Source organism: Lampetra fluviatilis, chromosome 40 (genome assembly GCF_964198595.1).
Source record: "Lampetra fluviatilis chromosome 40, kcLamFluv1.1, whole genome shotgun sequence".
NCBI lineage: Eukaryota > Metazoa > Chordata > Hyperoartia > Petromyzontiformes > Petromyzontidae > Lampetra > Lampetra fluviatilis.
Window position 1 is genome coordinate 2,214,575 of NC_136314.1, and position 22,162 is coordinate 2,236,736.

The 22,162-nt window shown below is 45.7% G+C and overlaps 1 protein-coding gene across 7 annotated transcripts in view; it reads right to left on the reverse strand.

The window, feature by feature from the left end:
* Positions 1–22,162, reverse strand: part of LOC144946113 (neuronal cell adhesion molecule-like) — a 106,607-nt gene that overhangs the window by 52,318 nt on the left and 32,127 nt on the right. For 5 of the 7 annotated variants that reach the window (XM_078874862.1, XM_078874858.1, XM_078874856.1 and 2 more), the window contains exons 2-5: positions 5,006–5,123; positions 3,158–3,175; positions 1,369–1,474; positions 203–402 (exon numbers count right to left, since the gene is read on the reverse strand). In XM_078874862.1, the coding sequence (XP_078730988.1) occupies positions 203–402; positions 1,369–1,474; positions 3,158–3,175; positions 5,006–5,102 (421 nt within the window). In that variant the 5' untranslated portion in view covers positions 5,103–5,123. Of the gene's footprint in view, positions 1–202; positions 403–1,368; positions 1,475–3,157; positions 3,176–5,005; positions 5,124–6,022; positions 6,465–22,162 lie in introns of those variants that run through there. The other 2 variants (XM_078874857.1, XM_078874859.1) reach the window with 2 other exon arrangements.

Sequence of the window (22,162 nt, forward strand, 5' to 3'; positions counted from 1 at the left end):
GTGTGGTTTGACAGCTACGATGAGACAAAGACACATTTTCATTGGGGGGAAACTCTCACAGAGAACAGGGCAATCCACCCCACGCTCGCGAACGCGCGATGGAAACCTATGTCCCATCCGTCCATCCCGAGAACTCTCACAACAACAACCGACCGACCGAGCAGCCAGCCAGCCAGCGAGCGACGATCGCCGAGGGACGTACTGGCCAGGCGGAGACGAATCTTTTCGGAGAGCGCCTTGCCTACGGCGTTCGACACGATGCACTGGTAGTCGCCCTCGTACTTCTTGTTGAGGACGCCGTTCGACTTTTGCACCTTGAACGAGCCCGAGTTGTTGTTGGTCAACGCGATGTTGGGGTCGAGGCCCGGGTCAAAGTGCTCCCCGTCCTTAGTCCAGGCGAAGCTGGGGAGAGCACGTGCCCATTCCATGCATGAGTGGATTATTTTTAATGGCACGTGCGGTCAGGGGAGGCAGAGCCCTTACCTGTCATACTACAACGAGAATAGCTGTTACGAAAAGTAAAAAGAATACATCATTAGAACTCCTTTGCCAGTACCAAAATAAAATAATAGGGGTTTCCCCCCTTTTTTCTGGCAACAAAACTGAAACCTTTTTTTACAAGGATTCATGTCTGCATTAACCACAATATGCCACGATGCTCACCCCGAGCCCTCATCACTTTGATAGTGCATTGTCTTTGAGCTGTACACCTCTTGGCTTCCTCTGGTCGAGCACCAATTGGGTCGAGGCTCAAAAGAAAGCCGTCTCTGGTGTGGACCAATCAGTTTCAAGGACAATGCATATACTCTTAGGCTTTTTTCGGTAAAGTCACGTAGGTAAAAAATAAAAATAAAATTCATGCATACATTATCAAAGCATGTTTTTTGTTTGCATTTTGACTGCAAGTATTGTGGTTAATGCAGACATGAATCCTCGTAAAAAAAGGTTTCAGTTTTGCTGCCAGAAAAAAGGGGGAAAACCCTATTATTTTATTTTGGTACTGGCAAAGGAGGTCTAATGATGTAGGACTACTACTGTATTTTGGTTCTATCGGTAAAGTCACGTAGATAGAAAAATACAAATACAATTAAAATTTTAAACCACTAATGTAGACTGTAGCCTGGTTCTTAATCGCAGTGAGTGTACTGCCAGTCAATAATGTAGACTGTAGCCGGGTTATTAACTGCTGTAACAGTTACTGCTGTAATAGCTACTGGCGTAATCGTTACTACTATAAAAGCTACTGCTGTAATATCTACAGCTTTAAACAACTACCGCTACAGCAGCTGCCGCTGGAATCGACGGCCGCGCTGAAGCCATCCGCCTCCTGTGCGCATGCGCGTCGTGGGCCGTGTGTGCGGGTCGCACCTGGGGGCAGGGTTCCCCTTGGCCTCGCAGTCGATGTGGATGTCGTCCGTGGGATCGACAAAGTAGACCTTGGGCGGCTGCTTCGTGATCGTGGGCGGTTGTTCGACTACGGGGTCATACAGCGGGGGGGGGGGGGGGGGTAGGGGTGCGTTCGTCCACATTTCACTCGAGACAAGCAAGCGACCGGATTTTGTGGCTTGATGGGAGCCGTGGTGACGTTGGTTTATTGGGTCAGAATTGATCATTGTACGGCCGCACTCTCGTGTCCATGACGTTGGGAAATCGGTGGCTGTATTTAGCCACAACTGCAGTGCTGTAGTCGTGTTTTTTTAATGCACACGGAGTAATGGCCGTACAAGCACAATCAATAGTCGTTAGGGTTATGAATATATTTAATTATTTATATTGTTCTGCTTGACTTTTTTACGACGTTTAGATGAACAACGCCTTTGTCTTAGGTAAAAAAATGGGGATATTTCCGTCACGGTAATGTTTTTTTACGCATTTCCAACTCTCTCCTCCCATGCCTCTTCGTGTTTCAGTTGAGAACATGGAATAGGTGTTTTTGGTTTTTCTGAATACAATTTGGGATGATGTAATCCCTACCATCGTCGGTGAGGTCAAAGGTGACCCAAGCGGTGTTTGGGAAACGCTCATGTTAAATCCAGCCCTTGTTCGTTTGGCTAAATTCGATGAGGTCCAAAGTGAGTTGGCATGTAGAGTACACATTTTTATTAGTTTGTAGGTCACTTGTACACGATATCACTTTTGTTCAAACTTGAAGAGGCTCATTGTGACCGGGTAGCAGATGACAAGGCCTACTACATACACTACAGGTCACTCGTGCCAAGAAGTTTTACGAAGGTTTGATGTTAAAAAAACGATTTACTCCATCCGTAAAAAAAATTACTGGCTTGTAAGATAAAGTAAAACAAACAACATTTTATGTCTGTATTATTGTACAGCTTTTTCCAAACAGTATTTTTTTTAATGTTGTGGGCTTACTTTCCAACACACCGGCTAGTGCTGTACTAGTAACGAATTGGCATGTGTTGTTTACGTGACAAACCTCACTAATTGGCTGTGTCGGGTGGTGGAGGGTTTAACGACATATTTATATATTTACACGATCTAACCAAAAAATCATGGATAATGAACAAAAATGCTACGGTTAAATTTTGGCTATCTATTACAATTTCTTGGTTCTTTCGGTAAAGTCACGTAGGATGGAAATAATAAAATAATAAAAATTTAACATAATAAAATAACATAATTATTATAAAACATAATAAAATAATTATTATAAAACATAATAAAATAAAATAGTTATTTTATTATGTTTTATTTTATTTTTTTATTATTCCCATTCTACGTGACTTTACCGAAAGAACCAAGAAGATGAATCCCTGCAGTCACGAAAGCTTTAAATCGAAATATCTATTACATTGTCTATGGATGGCAAATAGGATATGAACTTCAACACCAATTTAATTTCCGTTCGAAGAGATGTTGATAATCGTTATAGCCACAAGTTCAACGACACACAACTGTCTCTCCGAAAAACATTTTGACGCGCTGCTCAGAGCCACAACATATCCAAAGCTAATTTCTCAAATCAGCACCGATTAACAACAGTTAAATTGAACACATCTCCAATGTTATACCGAACAACACAAATGTCTATCTGTGATCAAACACGTGTGGCGATTCAAACGCATGCGTACACACTGCAGCAACATGCAAGTCATGCGAGACAATGAAGCATATATTAAACGTGCAAGGCACTTACCACCTTCAAGAAATTTGGCTACAAAATGCAAGACATACGTCAATAAAAGGTTAGCGTTACTTGTTAAAGTTCATTGATTAAGTGTCACATACTTAGTGGCTGCTTACCCCTCTCCCCGTGTGAGGACACTTGCAAGAGAAGAGCCACACTGAAATAAATGCGTTACCAAGTTGCGATGATCTCACGCTGTTCATTTTTTCCCCAGTATTGTCCCGACTATGGTATCCGCTGTAACGTCAGTGGACGCAGCATCCATTCAGATGTCACACAGAGCCGTGGATCGCCCCATGTTAGTGAATTGCCCGCGGAATGAGTTATCCAAGCACCCGGTACTTGTAAGCTACAATCAAGGTGAGTTCTGCAATCTTTATCACGTGCTCGCCTGGAATGCAGGAGGCCGTGGGTTCGATCCCGACCCTGACGCCTGTATATCTGGAGTTTGCGATGTTAACTACCTCGCCTGGTATGCAGGAGGCCGTGGGTCTGATTCCGACCCTGACGCCTGCTGTATATTTGGAGTTTGCATGTCTCTCTCCCTGTGGTCACGTAGAGTTTTCTCCGCATAGATTATTTGGCTGCAATACATTTCCGCATGATAAGTCACTTAATTGAGCTATCATTTGTGAAAAAGAGCTATATAGCTCAGTGGGCCTTACCTGATAAACTATAAAATTGGTAAGCAATAGTAGTAGGTTCGTCGCATATCAAAAAAGTACCGTATATCTTATTTTATAGTTATCGAGCTATCACTCTTCGAGCTAGAATTTCACTAAATTAAGTGTATTGCCTTAATTGAAGTGTGCGGTCATCGATGACAAGTCTCGTAAAATCAACTCAATTATCTTGAGAACCCAGGTTAATCACAGGTGGCTGAAACTCGAATTTAAAGCCAGTGCATAGATTGAGATCAATTCATGTAATTTGCTTGCTGATACCACCTGATATAGCAAAGCTTGAGTTGTTCCAAGAGCTTTAAATCGCGAATAAAAGTGAATTGTGGAGTAAACCTGTGTTAGTAAAGACATTATCACATCATCCGATGTTACTTGCCTTATACAGAAACTGGCATCAGTAAACATTTACCACTTCTAGTGCGGTAGCAAATATCTGCTCTGGCCCGTGGATGCGGCGCCAGTTGAACATTTCGACCAGTGAGCCACTGGGCCACCTGCAGGCTTGGAACCACATAATGCTTCCCGGGTTGGTGACAGTTTCGTAGGGCCAACTTTGGGCGTGCCGCGTCCCCTTACGGCAGAGGTCAGCAACCTGCGGTTCTGGATCCCCATGCGGCACCTTTAAGGGACTGCTCTGTGTGTGGATACGAGGCGTTGGCCCTCAAAAAATATTGAGGGCCTCAATAATTATTGAGGGCCAAAGTCTCAATAATTTTTGAGGCCCTCAAAAAATATTGAGGGCCTCAATAATTATTGAGGGCCAAAGTCTCAATAATTTTTGAGGCCCTCAAAAAATATTGAGGGCCTCAATAATTATTGAGGGCCAAAGTCTCAATAATTTTTGAGGCCCTCAAAAAATATTGAGGGCCTCAACAATTATTGAGGGCCAACGTCTCAATAAATGTTGAGGCCCTCAAAAAATATTGAGGGCCTCAATAATTATCGAGGGCCAACGTCTCAATATTTTTTGAGGCCCTCAAAAAAAAATATTGAGGGCCTCAATAACTATCGAGGGCCAACGCCTCGTATCCACCCGCATTGCATTGAGGCTCTTGAAATATTTGGGGTTTTGTTGTTATTGTTTTACCGAATTCTAGAAAAAAATGCCTCGTTATTTTAGTGGCTGATCGCTGCCCCTTGGGAGAGCAAGTGGCTGGCGTGTGCATGTTCTTACTCTGCAGGGGGATGTCCTGTGACAAGGACGTCACGACGCTGACGCACAGTATCGCCAGGGCCCTCAGAAAGGCGCACGGAGGTTTCCGCGGCAACATTTCTCCCGGTCGTCAGCAAAGCTGCGGACAAGTAAGACGGCAGAGGGAGTGTGACGGGGGCGATGGGCCTGGCGAGGCGGGGAGGGAAATCGGGACGTATCCTCGCTCAATCTCGCTGGGTTCTCAGCAATCGCTGTCTGGTGGGGAGGGGAAGGGGAAGAAGACGAGCAGAAAAATAAAAAGATAATAATGGATGGAGATGAAGGACACGTAATTCGGAGTATAAATCCCTAATGGATAATAATAAAAATAAGCAAGGAAATAAATAATGGCAACAGAGGAAATGGATGGGTTTTTTTTGCTTTTATGCCTACTTATTTACAGCGCTGTATAAAACATCACTAAGTACATCTGTGTCTTGCCTTTTATTGTCCATGCGAGCTGTTGGGCTGCAACAACCCTCATAGCTGTTTACTTATTCAAAATGAGCTCGGCAGGGGCTCATGAATTTATTAGAAATTGCGTAAATGCGGCAAATGTCCACCTTTGAAGCGTGCAACAGCAGAAATGAATAAAATAAAAACCTGTAGCCCGATCGACCCTCGTGAAAATTGTGTCCTTGACAAATACAAACATTTACAAACAAGATTAACGGAAACGACTTCCAGGGAAATAAATCATTTTACCGACGATCACATTGCAGGACAGAGTTACTATTTAACTCACTTTGCCGTGCACACAAATGATACAAATCTGGAGATAACACAAGGCGAAGGTTTAGACTGGCGTGGTTCATTCACTGCGATACTGCAACAGACAACCCCCCCCCCCCTCAAGACAACACCCCCGAAACAAATAGCATTTCAAATCCGTCGAAAAAAAATGCACAATCGTTGCACCGCTGTGATACGACGCGAAATCATAATTCGCACGCGGATTCCCGCAAGAGTCAAACAGCAGCAGCAGCGGCCGCGACTCACCTTGGCAGAACGAGAAATCTCCGTCGCCGCACGCACACAGACACACAGACAGCAGTGGGACCAGATGGCAGCAAGCAACGAGGCGCGTCGGCAGAAGCCGTCTTCCAGAGGCGTATTCACCACCCCACCCACAACACGCCAGGCGGGACAACGCCCACGGTGACCGTGCCAGCGAAACGCCGGGGGAGGTTCCGCAACTGGACCGCGACGTGGAGTCCGATCGAGGGGGTGCCCAGCTACTGCCAGACGCCACCGCCGTAGCCAACGGCGATTGCTGCAACCTGGCAGAGGCCCAGCTTAGCGCACTCTAAGAGATTAGCGATGGGCCCGCTGCTTGGCTCGCGCGAGTCACCGCGGCGAAATTAACTTTGGCACGAGCACAAACGCGTCCCCGTTCGGGTGCGCGCGGGGCGGATGGACCGTGGCTGGCTGGTGGGTGGAGGGGGAGGTTGGGATTTGGATGGGCGGGACGTGTGGTTTGGACGGCGGCGGCACGGCAGCGCGGATATTTGTTTGTTCTGTTACAATCAGTGCCGGATTAAGCAAGTGCCGGGCCTGTTGAAGATGGTATAAAGGGGCCCTAAATATAAAAAAACACATACACGTGAATTTTTTTTTTACTCGCATAGTAAAGTTATTGTATTTTTTTATTTGCTATACAGCCAGATAATACGACAAATCGCTAACCTTAAACACCCAGTCGTTCATAAAAGTTGAAGGCGGTATAGTACTATAGTAATAGAGCAAGTGCAGAAACACCGAACCGGAATTGATAGCTTGAAAGCATTTAGCGCGGGGCCCTTGAAAGTGCGGGGCCCGTAGCTACTACACATGTAGCTACTTTTGCTACTAGGAACATCCGGCACTGGTTACAATGCCGATCGATGCGTGGAGTTGCAATGCGTTCGATCGACGGACGGATCGCAAGCCGACCGGCGTCGCGGACCATCGCATCCGACGTGCGATACAACTGCCGCACGTCCTAGCCCTCGTTGGCTTGGTAGTTTTCGTGAAGGACGAGGCGTGCCGCCGTGATGGAAGAGTTAACTCGCTGAACTTGCAATCTTGCTTCATCGCGAGGTCGCCGGATTGATTCGATGCCCTGGGCGTGGCAGCTGAAACAGTCGTGCACGTTTCTTAAATATACCCCCCCCCCCCCCCCCCGTCGTTTGTGTACACTCAACATGGTTATGCCACAGTTCTACAACAATATCTTCCAACTTCTGGCACACGTGGAAGGGCAGGCCAAATACCCACTGAAGAGGCTTTCTAGTGGAGGCCCTTCAGCCTCCACTGTTGCAGGTGCAGTCACGATACAAATACGCGGCGTTTGCTTCAAAGTGGACCTTAAAGATCCCGTGACATCACTCGCAAGAGTAAGCCATTGTGTGCTGGCATCATGGTTCCAATTTGTCAAAGAATGAGACAAATTATACCCACAAATCACTCGGTTTTAATGAAAAAACAACTTGGCAAGACCCTCCTGAAAGAGTCACGAGACTCATCGAGACTTTCGTAGGTGAATAATAATCATCATAGCAGTTGGATGAGTAAGCAATAGCAGGGCTGCACCTTTACCCTGAATGACGAATGATATATTGAATATTTTTTTTACTTCTATTTTTTCATTTTATGGAATACCCACCATAGCTTTGAAGAAGATGAATTTGAAACGTTCATAGCAACAGTGGTGCTGTGCTATGAATCGGCTTTTGGGAAAATAATTATTTTACGTCCTGCCACTCAGGCGATGCAACCATTACTCCAGTCCGCTTTTATTCAATTGCCCCGTGCACCAAAAAAATAATCCCGATGTGAGATAGGACAGCCACTTTAAGATACACGCTTTTGAGTCACAATTATGCTACATAACAGACCTGTTATTCACCTGAGGACGGCTGCTTGCGTTGTGGCCGAAACGTCGTGAGAATTATTTTATTGTTTTATTTTTATTATTTTATTATTTCCCTTCTACGTGACTTTACCGAAAGAACCAAGAAGATGAATCCCTGCAGTCACGAAAGCTTTAAATCGAAATTTAATTATGCTACATGTTCGGTTTAATATAATATCTGAGTCGGTGTTCTAAAGGTGATTAAGAAAGCTGAAAAAAATTTCCGTGCAAAGACGACAATTCCGATAAATTCCCACCGTATATTCACTTAAGCACATAATTACTCGGAGCAACAAACGATTACTGTGAATTAGTCCGTTCGTTTATACTGGTAGGAACCTCCTGGTTACACCAGCCCACAGGGGATTATTGTGTCCGTCCGTCCGTCGTGCAGGGAGGGGCTGGGTGGGGAGGGGCTGGGTGGGGAGGGTGGGTCTGGGTGGGGAGGGGCTGGGTGGGGAGGGTGGGGAGGGGCTGGGTGGGGAGGGGCTGGGTGGGAAGGGTGGGGCTGGGTGGGGGGTGGGAGGGGTGGGGCTGGGTGGGGAGGGGCTGGTCACCCCGTGGTGCCCTTATAAAACTCAACGTTTAACCTACTCACGCCGGCTTGTGCCCGCCCTCACAGTCGGCCATATTTTCGGAATACACCACGCCGCCGTTGACCCTGGCCATTGACCGAGCAACCCAATGTTCCTACCAGTTCCTTCCGCAGGAATGTGTTCCCAAGTAAATGCCAAATGTGCACAGCAAAAATGTGGATGAAATTAACTTCTAAAAATGCATCGAAGACTTTGGTACTGACTAAGAAAATGGAAGCAAAGCTCGAAACTGCATAAAAAGAAGCAATGCGACGTATACGTGCCAGGAATTACACTCAGATTCAGACCTACGAATCAGAGGCATCGCATTGTTTATCACTGAACTATGTTTGTTTTTTTACCAGGTCAGGCCCGAATGAGATATATAGTTATTCTTCAGAAGTGAACGTGGCCACAAATGATAGCTACGCAAAGTGGCTTATTGAGTCTCATTGTGAAGGGGGAAACTGTAGGATATTGGATAAAATTCCACGCGACCACGGGAAGAGAGACACTCTAACTCCAAATACACAGCAGGCATCAGGGTCGTGATCGCAACCCACGACCTCCTGCATACCAGGCGAGGTAGTTAACATCTCGCCACTGCGGCTCGAAGCGATGGTGGCTGGATGGACGCGACCGGTGCTGGAACGGCGCCCCAAGGAGAGGAAGACTCGACATGGAGGACGACCACTGCGGAGGTGGAGCGAGATAATTGTCCGACGTGCGTGACATGGACCTGTGGTACTGAAGGGCCATCAAAAGGGACGGCAACAGAGGCTTTCGTCCAACAGGGAATAGACCACGGGGGGTGCCAATCTGTGGCTACAGGAGCCGCATGAGGTGGACCGTTCATGCCACGCTTCGTGACGTTATTTTTTTTTGTTTAAGGACCACAGTCTCGAATTAACCAAATGCATTGCAGCTCTTGAAATATTGAGGTTGATTTTTGTGACAGAATTCGGAAAAATAATGTGTCTTGTTGTTATTCTTAGGTTTTTTTTTCGGTAAAGTCACGTAGGTAATTTTTTTTAATTAAAATTAATTAAAGTAAAATAAAATAAAAATCACGACGTTTCGGAGGCAACACAAGCCTCCGTCTTCAGGTGGAAACGTCACACGTTATTTTACTTTTATTAATTTTAATTTTTTACCTACGTGACTTTACCGAAAAAAACCTAAGAATATGAATCCTTGCAGTCACGAAAGCTTCAAATCTAGAATATTTTGTTGTTGTTGTTGTTTTGGTGACCGACTCCTGGAATAGATAATGGTTAATGTTGACGACGGCGTGAGAAAAAATAAGCGCAACATTCCCGTTGACCTTATAGAAATACACGCACACCTCCACGCTCGCTGTGCCTACTGGATGAGGCAGCGAGACCAATCCCCAACCCGCCAGCCCCTCTCTCCTCTGAACTCACGCGCACTGCGTCTGGGGCTAGGGCGTTTCTGTACCCCATGGCCGCGTCGCGGTTTGTGCTCTGCACCGGGCTCCTGTTGAAATATAATTAAATATAAATGTATAAATATAGCTTTATATAAATGAATATTTAAATTAGAATATAAACAGTTGAAGAAAAAAACATAACATTTTCGTTGACCTACAAAAAAAAAACGAAACCGTGTTGAATCTCTGCAATCCTCGCACCTCGTCGCAGTTTCCGAGGAGGGCAGCCCCCACAACTGAGGCTGCCGCGATCGCAGAGTTCACTTTGTTAAAAAATAATTGCATTTTGAAAGGCGGCGGGTGGGGGGGGGATAAGGGGGAGACTTTTTCGACAAAAAAGACCACATCGTACAACACCGACTGTGATTCAGAATCTTTGAAGCCCACTGAAATGTAAATACGAGATTCAGAGAGCAGGTCTTGCACAAAAGAACAACAACCGAATGGACCCAGACATCAATAATTACCGATTCTTCATCTCGAGTGCACCAGCCCTGCGTAGAGAGCTCTCGGCTGAGTGAATCTATATCACCATCTCTTGCTCTAGCCCGCCAAGTATAACATCGACTCTCAGTTCAAAGTCAAAGATTGAGATTTCTACTCCGAGGACAAGGTGGGACACACACGAACGTGGCCAATTTGTCCCAATAGTCATTGGTCATTGGCTTCCGGTTGCCGAACGAATACATGATGAGGTCGCACTAATTACACACAGTGCTCGCGCAAGTAAACCACAACACCTCGTCATGGAGCATAAACCATCACAGGAACTCCGATCATCCTCGCAGCAAGCGGCTTTTGGCGAGCCGTCGAGCAAAGACGGTCGCCGCATCGTGCGCTTCTGCGGCCGTCTGGAACGCTCTTCCATCCGATATTTGGAAGCCACTGGAGCTATGCACTTATAAATCTCGAACTGCTTTTTTGCGTTGTTTTCTGTCATCTCCACACACTCCGATTAGCCCGGCCGGCTACATACGTGTACGTGTGGAAGAAGTTCAACATATATAAAAACCCCCATACGTTGCGAAGTCATTTTTGTTTATTGGCAGCTAAGAGGCAACAAATATAACTGTCGATTTGCTTTTCCTATTCAAGGCAAACTGATCATACGGTTCTATGCGATGCTTTCAGACTTTGCGAATCGTTTCCTACGGCTCGCGTCTTAATCCCGGCCGGGTAGCTCAGCGGTGGACTGGATCACAATCGGAATATTAACGAGTTCAAACTCCTGGTTGAGAGTTGACTTGGCCCATCAGCCCTCTGCAGTCGATAAATTAAGTAACCGCTTTGTGGGGAAGTCATCCACTGGATAGACTTACCCCTGCCATAGGGATGGTCGTCTGTGAAAGAGCTTTATCGATTATCAGATTCCTTCAGTATAAATAAATATTCTGATTCTGAATGGAATTTCAACCACTGAGTATAAAGGAGATTAACACCACCTCAATTCTCATTTGAGCAGGAAATCACTTTGGCTGTTTTGCCTGCTTACCCAAGACTGTAAGTGGAGTGTGAATTGCTTCAGCAAGGCATTGCTTCTCAATCTTATCCCAACAAATGTGTAGCTTTGCAACCAACTTATGTCCCGATGTATTAATGTAAAGTCAACACCACTTTAATATTCTCAGAGCCAGCCTATTCACGCGTGCATATATTCATAATTGCAGTGACAGATAATCCATTTAACAGAACGCTCGAATCACGTGCACTTTAAAGTCACGGTGCTTGAAGGACATTTTCTTTTTTAAACTTTAGCACTTAATTAAAACACAATCTATAATTGACGCTTTAAAAACCAGTATTTCTACAACATGCCTGATGGACCAATAAGTACAGTGGCACGTGAACTCATGACATGTCAACTTGCTGCAGACATTACGTTTTGTTATTTCACTGCATTACTTCTTACGGGATCATTAAAGGCCCTTATCTGATATTATTAAGCGTAGAGTCACCTTGACCGCTCCATGTATTGGTGTGAGCACCTCATTTATGGAATAATCGAGTGCTAGTCCGGTCAAATTGGGAACACTTTGGTAACATCCAGGGTGGATCGGTCAGTTCTTGTGTCAGGAACTTGGGCGATCGAAGTTTAATAAAATTACACGTAAAGATGATCTTAGGGTGAAATCAGTCCGGTTTATCAACGCTCCTACATTCTAGATTTGAAGCTTTCGTGACTGCAAGGATTCATATTCTTAGATTTTTTTTCGGTAAAGTCACGTAGGTAAAAAAATAAATTAATAAAAGTAAAAAAAAAATAACGAAGTTTCGAAGCTTGTGTTGCCTCCGAAACGTTGTGATTTTTATTTTATTTTTATTTTACTTTTATTAATTTAAATTTTTTACCTACGTGACTTTACCGAAAAAAACCTAAGAATATAACGCTCCTACACTCACCGATTCACTCCAATAACTCGGCCACTAATGTTCAGTTGCCTTCTTACTCACTCCTGTTCGCTCCCCGTGAAGCATACGGCCGCAGCAATCCCAAGCCATGCCGGACGATCTTTCGCAGCCTTCTCTGCATCACCCCAAGACATGCCCCCCATGGTCTTCATGTGGTCTTGAACAGTGCCGTCGCCAGGTGGACTTGGGCCTGCCCACGTGGTCTCTTACCTTGTGGTGTCCACAGTCGGACAGTTTTCGCTATGGACTCGAGTTCCATTCTCAGCACGTGTCCCAGCCACCTGAGTGTTCTGTCTGCTATGTCCCGCGTTAGGCATCTTGCATTGGTCCTTATGACTCTTGTATATTGCTGGTGCCACTTAGGGCGTTGTTCAGTATACCGTGTTGCCTCTCACAAATATTCAGTTGCCTCCACATCACTCTCGTATTGCTACTATCACAGGCACCCTTCATGTGTCGTGTGAGTGCCATCCCGTCTTACTTGTGAGTTGTCTCAGCAAATACAAAACAATTACGAATGTTCCCGTCGTGTTTCTACTCACAGGACTCTCCTGCATATGGCGCATTATGGGACTTGATTCAATGTCCCTGCCGTGGCATTTTTTTTCTCAGATGGTATCAGGACATCAGGCCAGCGTGTAAGAGACGATCAAAAATTCGGTCTGGAGAGAGCTGTCTAGAGCTCCTACTCAGGGAGGGCCTTTTGCCAGCAGTGGCACGAGCAAGATATTTCAGGGCTCAATCGTTACACTTTATCAAAATATAAAAAGGCAAAGTTTTGGGCAATGCATGTATGTTAGACTTCTTTCGCACCATGCGTAGCCAACCCTGCTAATCGGGCAACACACGGAACGCAAAAAGCAGTTCGAAAGAAATGAGTCTTCAATCGAGCAATGGTCCTTCTCCAGCACACATAGAGGCTCGACAAGTAGAGTCACTCCACCTGGGGCACTCTGTGGGCACGTGAAGTGTCAAAGCACTGCTGGCAGGAAGTCCCAGTACCAACTCAGGTGTTATGGACCGACTGAAATGACTGGTGAGATGCACCACGTGTGCTCCTCATTGTGCCACTTTGCTGTGTTTTAGCCGCCCGGTGGTCCGCTCGTTGCTGTGAGTGTTGCTCCTCCAACTTCTGTTGTTGTTGAGGGGTGAGTGCCTCCAACTGCCCAGTAGCATCCTCCACGAGTCTCCTTCATAGAGGTTGATCTTGACACCGCCGGTACCAGTCATCGGCAAGTCCGCTCAGCTACACATCCTCCCATACCACATCAGCTCATCCCTTCTCTAGCCCGTGCCACACCCGTTAAGCACCCTCTATCGGGCCAAACAAAAACTGCTTGCGCAAGCGGTAGCTGGGCATGCGGGCTACGTGACCCAGCCAACGCAAGCGTCGCCTCATGCACTGACACACACTCTCGCACGTATGCACATATTGATTTTTAAATGGTCCCTCCGTTGGATGCTCTGTCTAAAGCTTTCTCTGAAGAACCCTCTGTATTATTCATGTGCTGCAGGGGAAGCTCTGCCAATGTCTCACCGTATGCACCCACTCCACTGTCTGGCCGTGATATTAGCATACGGACAAGACAATATGAATCCAATTTGGGAATGTGGAGTCAATTGGATGGGGAATACTCCCAGGGTGAGTGCAACTTACGCCAAGGTGAATGAGCGAAATATATTAACGAATGCGTTTGTCTTATATTGTTCATTTTGCCATCACAATTAATCATGAATTTGTTATTTCCTAATTAGTACAAGAGCTTTGTAAAGTGTATTTGTTTTATAAAAAAAATGAAATTTGTAAGCCGCGATTGTTAATCCACTGCTAGATACAGTCCTCCCCCCATTCAGTGACGATCATTGGGCTTACTTGATTATACCAGTACGAGTTGTCGACTTTTAGTTTCAATATCTAAGTCTTGACATTGTATTACGAAGCAAAGGACCAAAGTGTCTGGAAGCTAAGCAAAGGTTTGAGGCTGGTTAGTACTTGGACGGGAGACAGCCCTGCTGAGTGACATCCGACTCGCTCTTGCCCCCACCAGCCCCACCGATCCACCGTCACCGACCGCCACGAAGTGGTGAAGTATGGTCAAACAAACGTTGACAACCGAATGCACCATGCGGAGGCTTCGTCCACTGGTGAATTAACAAAGGGTTTGGAAATATTTTATGTATATATGTTTTTTTTTACGTATACATCCAATCATTTTAAGTTCAGCTCCACACGCTGAAGGGCATCGCAAAATGTGGAGCCTGACATCGCATCGTACCTTTGGTCAACATCATATGTACGTAGCAGAGTAGACCATTGCCTATGCACGGTGGTCGAAATGGACATTTAGAAGTCCTGACGTAGACATCTATTCACCCTGCAGCCCAATTCCACTGCCCGCCTCGCCTCTGCGGAAACATCATGGCATGGGCATAGTAACCATCCTCAACACCGGCCCCATTTCTACCACCGCATACAACATATATGATGATGATGATGATGGCGAGTATTCTCCTGCACGATATAACAAACAAAAAATATCGTGGACCGCATCAGCGGTGTTAGAGGAAAACTGCGCGCAGACACTTCACTCTTCGCGTCATTGAGACGCAAAGGGCTCGCGTGGTTTTCTGCTCATGTTCAGTTCTCAAGCCCAGTGCAATTGGAGGGGAATTCCAACATTCCTACTACGTTCTTGGCACGTCTCTCCACGCCTGTGTGTGTGTGTGCATGTTGAATTTGTTTCGCGCCGTACGTAGATAACTTTGATCATTATAATCGGAGATGCGGGGGATGGACAACAAACGAAACACAAAAAGCAGTTATAAAGAAACGAGTTGTCAATCGAGATGATTTAAAAGTGCATAGCTCCAGTGGCTTCTTAACATCGAAAGGAAGAATGTTCCAGACGGCCGCAGAAAGCACATCTGAGAGCTTGCGATGCTGTGACCGTTTTTGTTCGATGGCCCAGCCCAAAGCTGCTGCTGTTGCTGCTGTTGCTGCCAGGCTGAGTTCGCGTGATGACGCCCCTTGACGCGCCATGAGCCGCTGTTGTCGCACCGGCTACATGTCCAGCAAAGGATCGATTACGAGCTGACCATGCCCATCTTTCAAACGCACACAAGGAATTAGAAAAGGCGGGGTGGGGTGGGATGGGGACTGAGCCTTTAGCAGGAAAGGGGTGGGGGGGGAGTTGCTCAGGCACGCACAGCAATGCGCGGAGCGCAGCAGGCCATGTCGGGACAGAGGACAGAGGACCAGGCGCTTTGCTAATTGTTCGTAATCAGTCTCCATCCGTGGCCACCCATTTTCATTTCAATAATGTGCGGGAACAGAGGGTTCGACGCGTCTTGAAGGCCGTCTCACCGCGTCCGCACGCGGGCAAGTTTTGAGGCCGTTGTTGTATATATATTTTTTTAACGAATGTTTTATTGAGGTTCGGGGAACGGCCACGCGTTGTTGATGCACCGAACGCAACGCGTCACCGTCGTCATCGTCAGCCGCAGTCCGTCATCCACTGCTGCGTGAAGGCTTCCCCGTTCAATGTTACACGTCACAATGCCCCTATGTCTATGCTTAGCGGCCGTCCATAAATGACGTCACGCACCTAGGGGGGGGAGGGGGTCAGAGATTTGTGACGATGTGTGACGAGGGGGGGGGGGTGTTTGAGAAATGTGACGTCACATCAAAATGCGCAACTTTAAATAAATATAGACAACACGTTCTACTTAATTAAATAGACTTTTTAATGAATGTCTTCTACAACATCAGAGTGCAGCGCCACATTAAATACGCACTACAATGACAAAAGTTTAAAGCGATTTGAAGCTTTTTGGGGGGGGGGGGGCAGAGCTTTGTGACGTCATATTTGAGGGGGGGTCTGACTTTTTGTGACGTCGTGTGACGACGGGGGGTGGGTCAAAAATCGTCAAAAATCGAGTGACGTCATTTATGGACGGCCCCTTACCCGTCCTTCACCAATCAGCACTGTCCAGTGTGATGGCGTACAGTCTGATAACCCTCGCAGCGGCGGTGGTGGTGGCTGTGGACGCCTGTAATTCAGCACTCTCATGGCCAGGGTTGCTGGGGACCACGCAAATGAGAATTATTTTATTATGTTTTCTTTTTATTATTTTATTATTTTCCTTCTACGTGACTTTACCGAAAGAACCAAGAAGATAAACTCTCTACCGGCGGGCGCCAGGGTTGCCGTACCTTGGCGGGCCAGGAGAAGGCAGCACAGCAACAAATGTGGACTCCATCTGTTCCGTCTGCACGGGATCGAGCTTGACGCATATATGTCTGTCGCCTGATGAAGCTAGTTGTAATTACTGGCGAAACGTCGTACTCATATTGTAAATGTTGTGGCTTGGCTCTCCAACACACCGGTTAGTGCTGTACTAGTGACGAATTGGCCACGTTCTGTTGACGTGACAACCCTTACTAGTTGGCTGTGTCGGGTGGTGGCGGGTTTAACGACACATTTATATATTTACGCGATCTAGCCCAAAATAACTCTATCATGGACGGGATAGAGCGTTTAGCCCTCACACACGTGGCAGTTTCTCTGGCTTTTCCCGTTTCCTCCCAAAGGTAAACACTCATTCATCGTCCGGTAACACCGCGATATATAGAGGACCGCAGAGCTTGGGAAAATTATGACGTCGGCTCATCGCGTGGCTGCCTTCCTGCCGTCCTTGTGTCTCTTAGCCGCTCTCTCTCTCTCTACGACAGTGAGCGAATATTGTGAGCGTCACAAGTTAAGATGAGTATTGTTATTACAACCATTCCCGTATGGCGTGGGGAGGCCCTCATCTTGCGGTAGTTTGACAAAAGGGTTGTACACGCACATGTGGATACGGTGGTCATCGCTATATGCTTAATACGTTCAGATTTGTGGCCTCGTTTAGCCTTGTTCAGACATCCCCGCAGGAGCACAAATGATACCACAACGATTTCTGACAGCTGCCGCCCAGGGTACAGATCAGAATCCGAATCGATTGCCCCTTCTCCCTTGATAATTTAATCTTCCGCCCACGCTCCCCCTTGCACCGTGACTCGCTCTGCTCATCGCTTGAGCTGAAATGCCTCATTCTCGAACATTCCCACGAGACGTCTCACATCCCCACAGTGCATTTCGGGTCGCCGTCCGCATCTGTGACACTGACGGACGTCAATAAATGGGAGGATAATCAATTAAGATTAGCTGGAATACGCGTACCTTTGAAAAAATCGATAACCCTGGGGTGTATCACGTGGCCGTTTGGTATGTGGCATTGCTGATCAGCCGCCTGTTTGCCACTTGTTGCAGAAGTTTACGGTTTGAACCCCGCGGCGAACACCATTGGTGTGTTGCCCATGGATATGCACTGTCTGTTTCACAGCGATCGACGAAAATCCTGTGAGGTCGTTTGAAATAGAAAGCCACCTGAAGAGGTGTCGTAGTCCAAATCATCAAAATAAAAACAACGATTCACCAATTACTCGATTGCATGAACACACATTAACTACGAAACTACTGCAGACTACGTATGTGAAACATCGCACCTTTAGTATAGCCTTACACTCTAAGAATGCTACGAATAGCAAACGTACTAATGCTCTGATTTTGTTATTTATTTGATTCAATGCCTGACCCTTTAACTGAGAAAATATCGATCGTATGACGTGCTATCAATATATTTTTGATTATGTTCTATTTTACCAAGAAAGACCCATTTAGTTATTTGCATATTTTTCAGAAGCCACCTGCCAATCACAAATGATAGCTCAACGAAGTGGCTCACTACGTAGACATTTATTACAGCCACATATTCTGAACGCCTGTTTCTAAATGTGGAGGGAAAATCGGAGGACCCTGAGAAAAATCCACGGGGAGAGACAATACAAACTCGAAATATACAGCAGCAGGCGTCAGGATCGGGATCAAACCCACGACCTCCTGTATACCGAGTGAGGGAGTTAACATCTCGCCATCAAAGCCCTTCACACTCCACTGCTTAAATAAAGGCTTGCCCATGCTGTGTCGGTCGTGGGGGGTTGTTTGACCATACTTCACCACGCTGTTCCCCGTGGGTTGTTGAGTTTGGTGGAGACCCAGGATCGGTCCAGATATTTCTCACAACCGACGTCATCTGTGGCTTCAAATCGACGCACGTCACCGGTTTCACACCACAGTGCGTCAAGCAATGCGCCACCCATCCACCCCAATGTATAACATGTGTTTGGTGAACCAGGTTATTTTAATCTAACCCTAATGGTTGCAATATGTGTTAATCCATTGCTAATGAAATATATAAATATGCTTAAATGCAATTAATCGGCCTACATGCACGATTCAATATTTTACTATAAATAAATGCATTATGTGCATGTGAGCAAACGCATGCAAGGCCCGAATAACTTCACACTGTATCGACCTTACTGACAATAATGCCAGCGGCGACGGTTATAGCGCGAGTAAATTAACGACGTAGCAAGATTCCTAACAAAAAAAACAATCGCAATTCAGTGTTCTTAAAGCAACCTTAACAATATGTTTGTTTGTGTCTCCCTAGTTGTATATCCTCCTATGGCACTATATGATGTCATCTAAAATTTAGATTGAAAAAAAATTCTTTAGAACTTATTTTTTGCGTGTGATTAGTTCGGCGTCCTTACTCGCCGCACCTCCGATTAGCACGGTTGTCAACGTACGGTGCGAAAGAAGTTCAACACGCACGTCATACGTACAACATTCCCCAAACGCCGTTGGCACAAAGGACAGACTCCGGCAATCAAAAACGTGTTTAATTTCACCCCGGTTATAACCTCCCAGAGCAAAACAAAGGAGTGCCTGTGTTTAGTTAAATCCGCAGTGATTGACGCGGGGTGATAATCCTCCCTCGTTGGCTCTGCCAGGGCAGCCCAGCGCGGCTTGGCTGCAGGTCCCGGCCCCCCACATTCCACGTGCAAGTTCAACAGGGTCGCACCACGAAACGCATGCAACCAGAAACCGTGGTGTAGCTTTTCCATGAACTTCCAGCTCTGAATTAGACGCACAGTCCTGCGCTAAATTACCATTAGCCTGCGTGTATGCGATTGGCCAAAGTTGACATCGTCATGATCTTTTTTTTTTACATGATATGGCCGTGTTTTGCATGGTCGTGGTTTACATGGCCCTTCAAAGGACGCATTGTCACATTGCATTCATTAAATGCAATTGGGGAAATTGAGGACAGGACTGGCGTAAAAAACATTTTAAACAATGTTTCCTTCTTTATTTTGAGCAGATGGTGAAGTATGAGCCGGTGGTACGTCGTGAGAATTGTATTTTATTATGTTTTATTTTATTATTTCCCTTCTACGTGACTTTACCGAAAGAACCAAGAAGATCGTCATGATCGTCTTCATCGGCCATGATGGATCCACTGCTGGATGAAGGCCTCCCCGGAGCTTGGCACAAGTGTTCCTGAGCCACCAGGTCACCAGCTGTAAAATGTCCACGCTGAGATGCGCAATGATTTAACGTTTAATTTAAGTGGTGGTGGTGCTTGCTTACTTACTTATTTATCATTTTTTGCTGCTATAATTTTCCACGTGATAATCCACTTCGTTGCGCTATCATGTGTGGTCACTTCTGACAAAAAAAAAAGATTATAGCTCAGTGGACCTTACCTGGTAAAATTAAAGCAGTTTAACAGTTTCAATAGTTTAACATATATGCCAATTAATATACACATGATGGCCCACATACACACACAAACCCAAAATGAAAGGTGTCTCCGTATAACCTCATACAAAACGGATAACGGAATCGATGCGTATGTGTGATCATTCTTTCCATGTTAAAACCGCGGTTGTTTTCTTCGTCGTAGAAACTTCGCGTAGAGTGTTAACAGGGCCTGTGCTGGCTTTTTGGGACCCAAACAAACAAAAAAGCAGAGCAACAACGATCCCCGTGGCACAATGTCGAATCAGCCCGTGAGGCGCAATGATTTTGTTTCTCTCCTAACAAACACAAGCTGTGCGCTTAATTCAGCGAGCACTTCGCCCGAGGCGTCAGCACATCGGGCGTGGCAAGTAACTACTACTACTACTATGCCACTAATCGTACCACCGGCTCACACTTCACCATCTGCTCAAAATTAAAGGAGACATTGTTTAAAATGTCTTTTACGCCAGTGATGTCCTCAATTTCCCCAATTGCATTTCATGAATACAATGTGACAATGAGTCCTTTGAAGGGCCATGTAAACCACGGCCATGCAAAACACGGCCATGGCATGCAAACCACGGTCGTGGAAACCACGGCCATGTAAACCACGGCCATGTGAACCACAAGCAGCTACGGGACGACGTCGTGGACCCCAGAGGGAAGCGCAGTCAACGCCAGTACGACGGTGTACTCGGCATATCACAACAAGGTGAGTAAAAAAAAAACTTCAAATACCAACGTGGCATGGAGAGGCCCTCAATTATCAATCCGTCTAACGAGCCGAGGGGGTTATTCCGTTACCACGTGGGGTGGTGAATGCTTCCAGTGTCCACCATGGCCACTGTCCACCTTGGACATTGTCCACCATGGGTAGTTTCCACCACGGCCAGTATCCACCATTTGTAGATTGTAGTGTGTGTGTGTATTTATACACACTGTTTAATAGACACCATTCGTATTCATGTTCATATTCCCCAGATGTTTAATGTAACAAAAAATGGAACAAAACATTCTATCAAACGTACAATGGGCAAGCTTCTTTACCAAAATGTGTCCTGTATAAAGGCTACGTTGGTAACCTTACTATCATAAATATTCGCGAATCAAGAGAAAACAATAGTCAAGGTAAGCAACGTTAGCAGTTGCCACCTCGGTGAGTAACAACAATCCATCGCTTGGCCATTGGCCCAAGAAATTAGTGGTTTGACAAATACGGGGAAGGGATTACATCTGCCGGTGTGGGGTGAATGGGTTAACAGATATAAAGAGCTCAGTGCGGGGCTTACGCACTGCCCACCAGCTTCATAATCCCGCCACGCGTGTGCATATGTTTGCTATTCTCCTGTGTGCTCGTATAATCGCGATTGTATTAGGTGTAGGTGGAGTTACAAGGTTGCTCATGTAATCACACACAGAGCTCTTCGATGCGTTGCGGTGCATGACATCAATTGCGATGCGGTAACTCAAATCTAGATTGTTACAAATATCTTCGATGAATTCCGTACCGCCACTACATAAGCACGCAGCTGCTTTTGAAACAAATGTGTTGAAAGAGATAGAAATGAAATTCGATGTTATTTTGTGATAGTTTATCAATACGTTGACGTATGCAGCGTACTTGATACACAATTTAACATTGGTGTACACTGTATATCCATTCGAAATCATACACCAATACTATTAATTAGTAGTACAGTGCAGTGATAAACATGAGCCCCTTGTCAACAATATCCTGGATGAGATGGAGGCTTCCCCATGCACTGTCGATCATGGGGGTTGTTTGTACATATTCTAGATTTGAAGTTTTAGTGTCTGCAACGATCCATACTCTTTGTTTTTTTCGGTAAAGTCACGTGGGTAAAAAACATAAAATAAATTAAAATGAAAAAAAATAAAGGCACGCAAGGTAAAAAATATAAAATAAATTTAAATTAAAACAAATACATGAAATATTTGTTTTCATTTTAGTTAATTTTATATTTTTTTTACCTACGTGACTTTACCGAAAAAAGCAAAGAGTATGTTTGTACATACTTCACCACGTCGGTCGGTGGAGATTGTTGAGGGTGCGGAGGCAGGGGAGGAGGGTGGAGGTGGGGTTCAGAACCGACTGGAGGT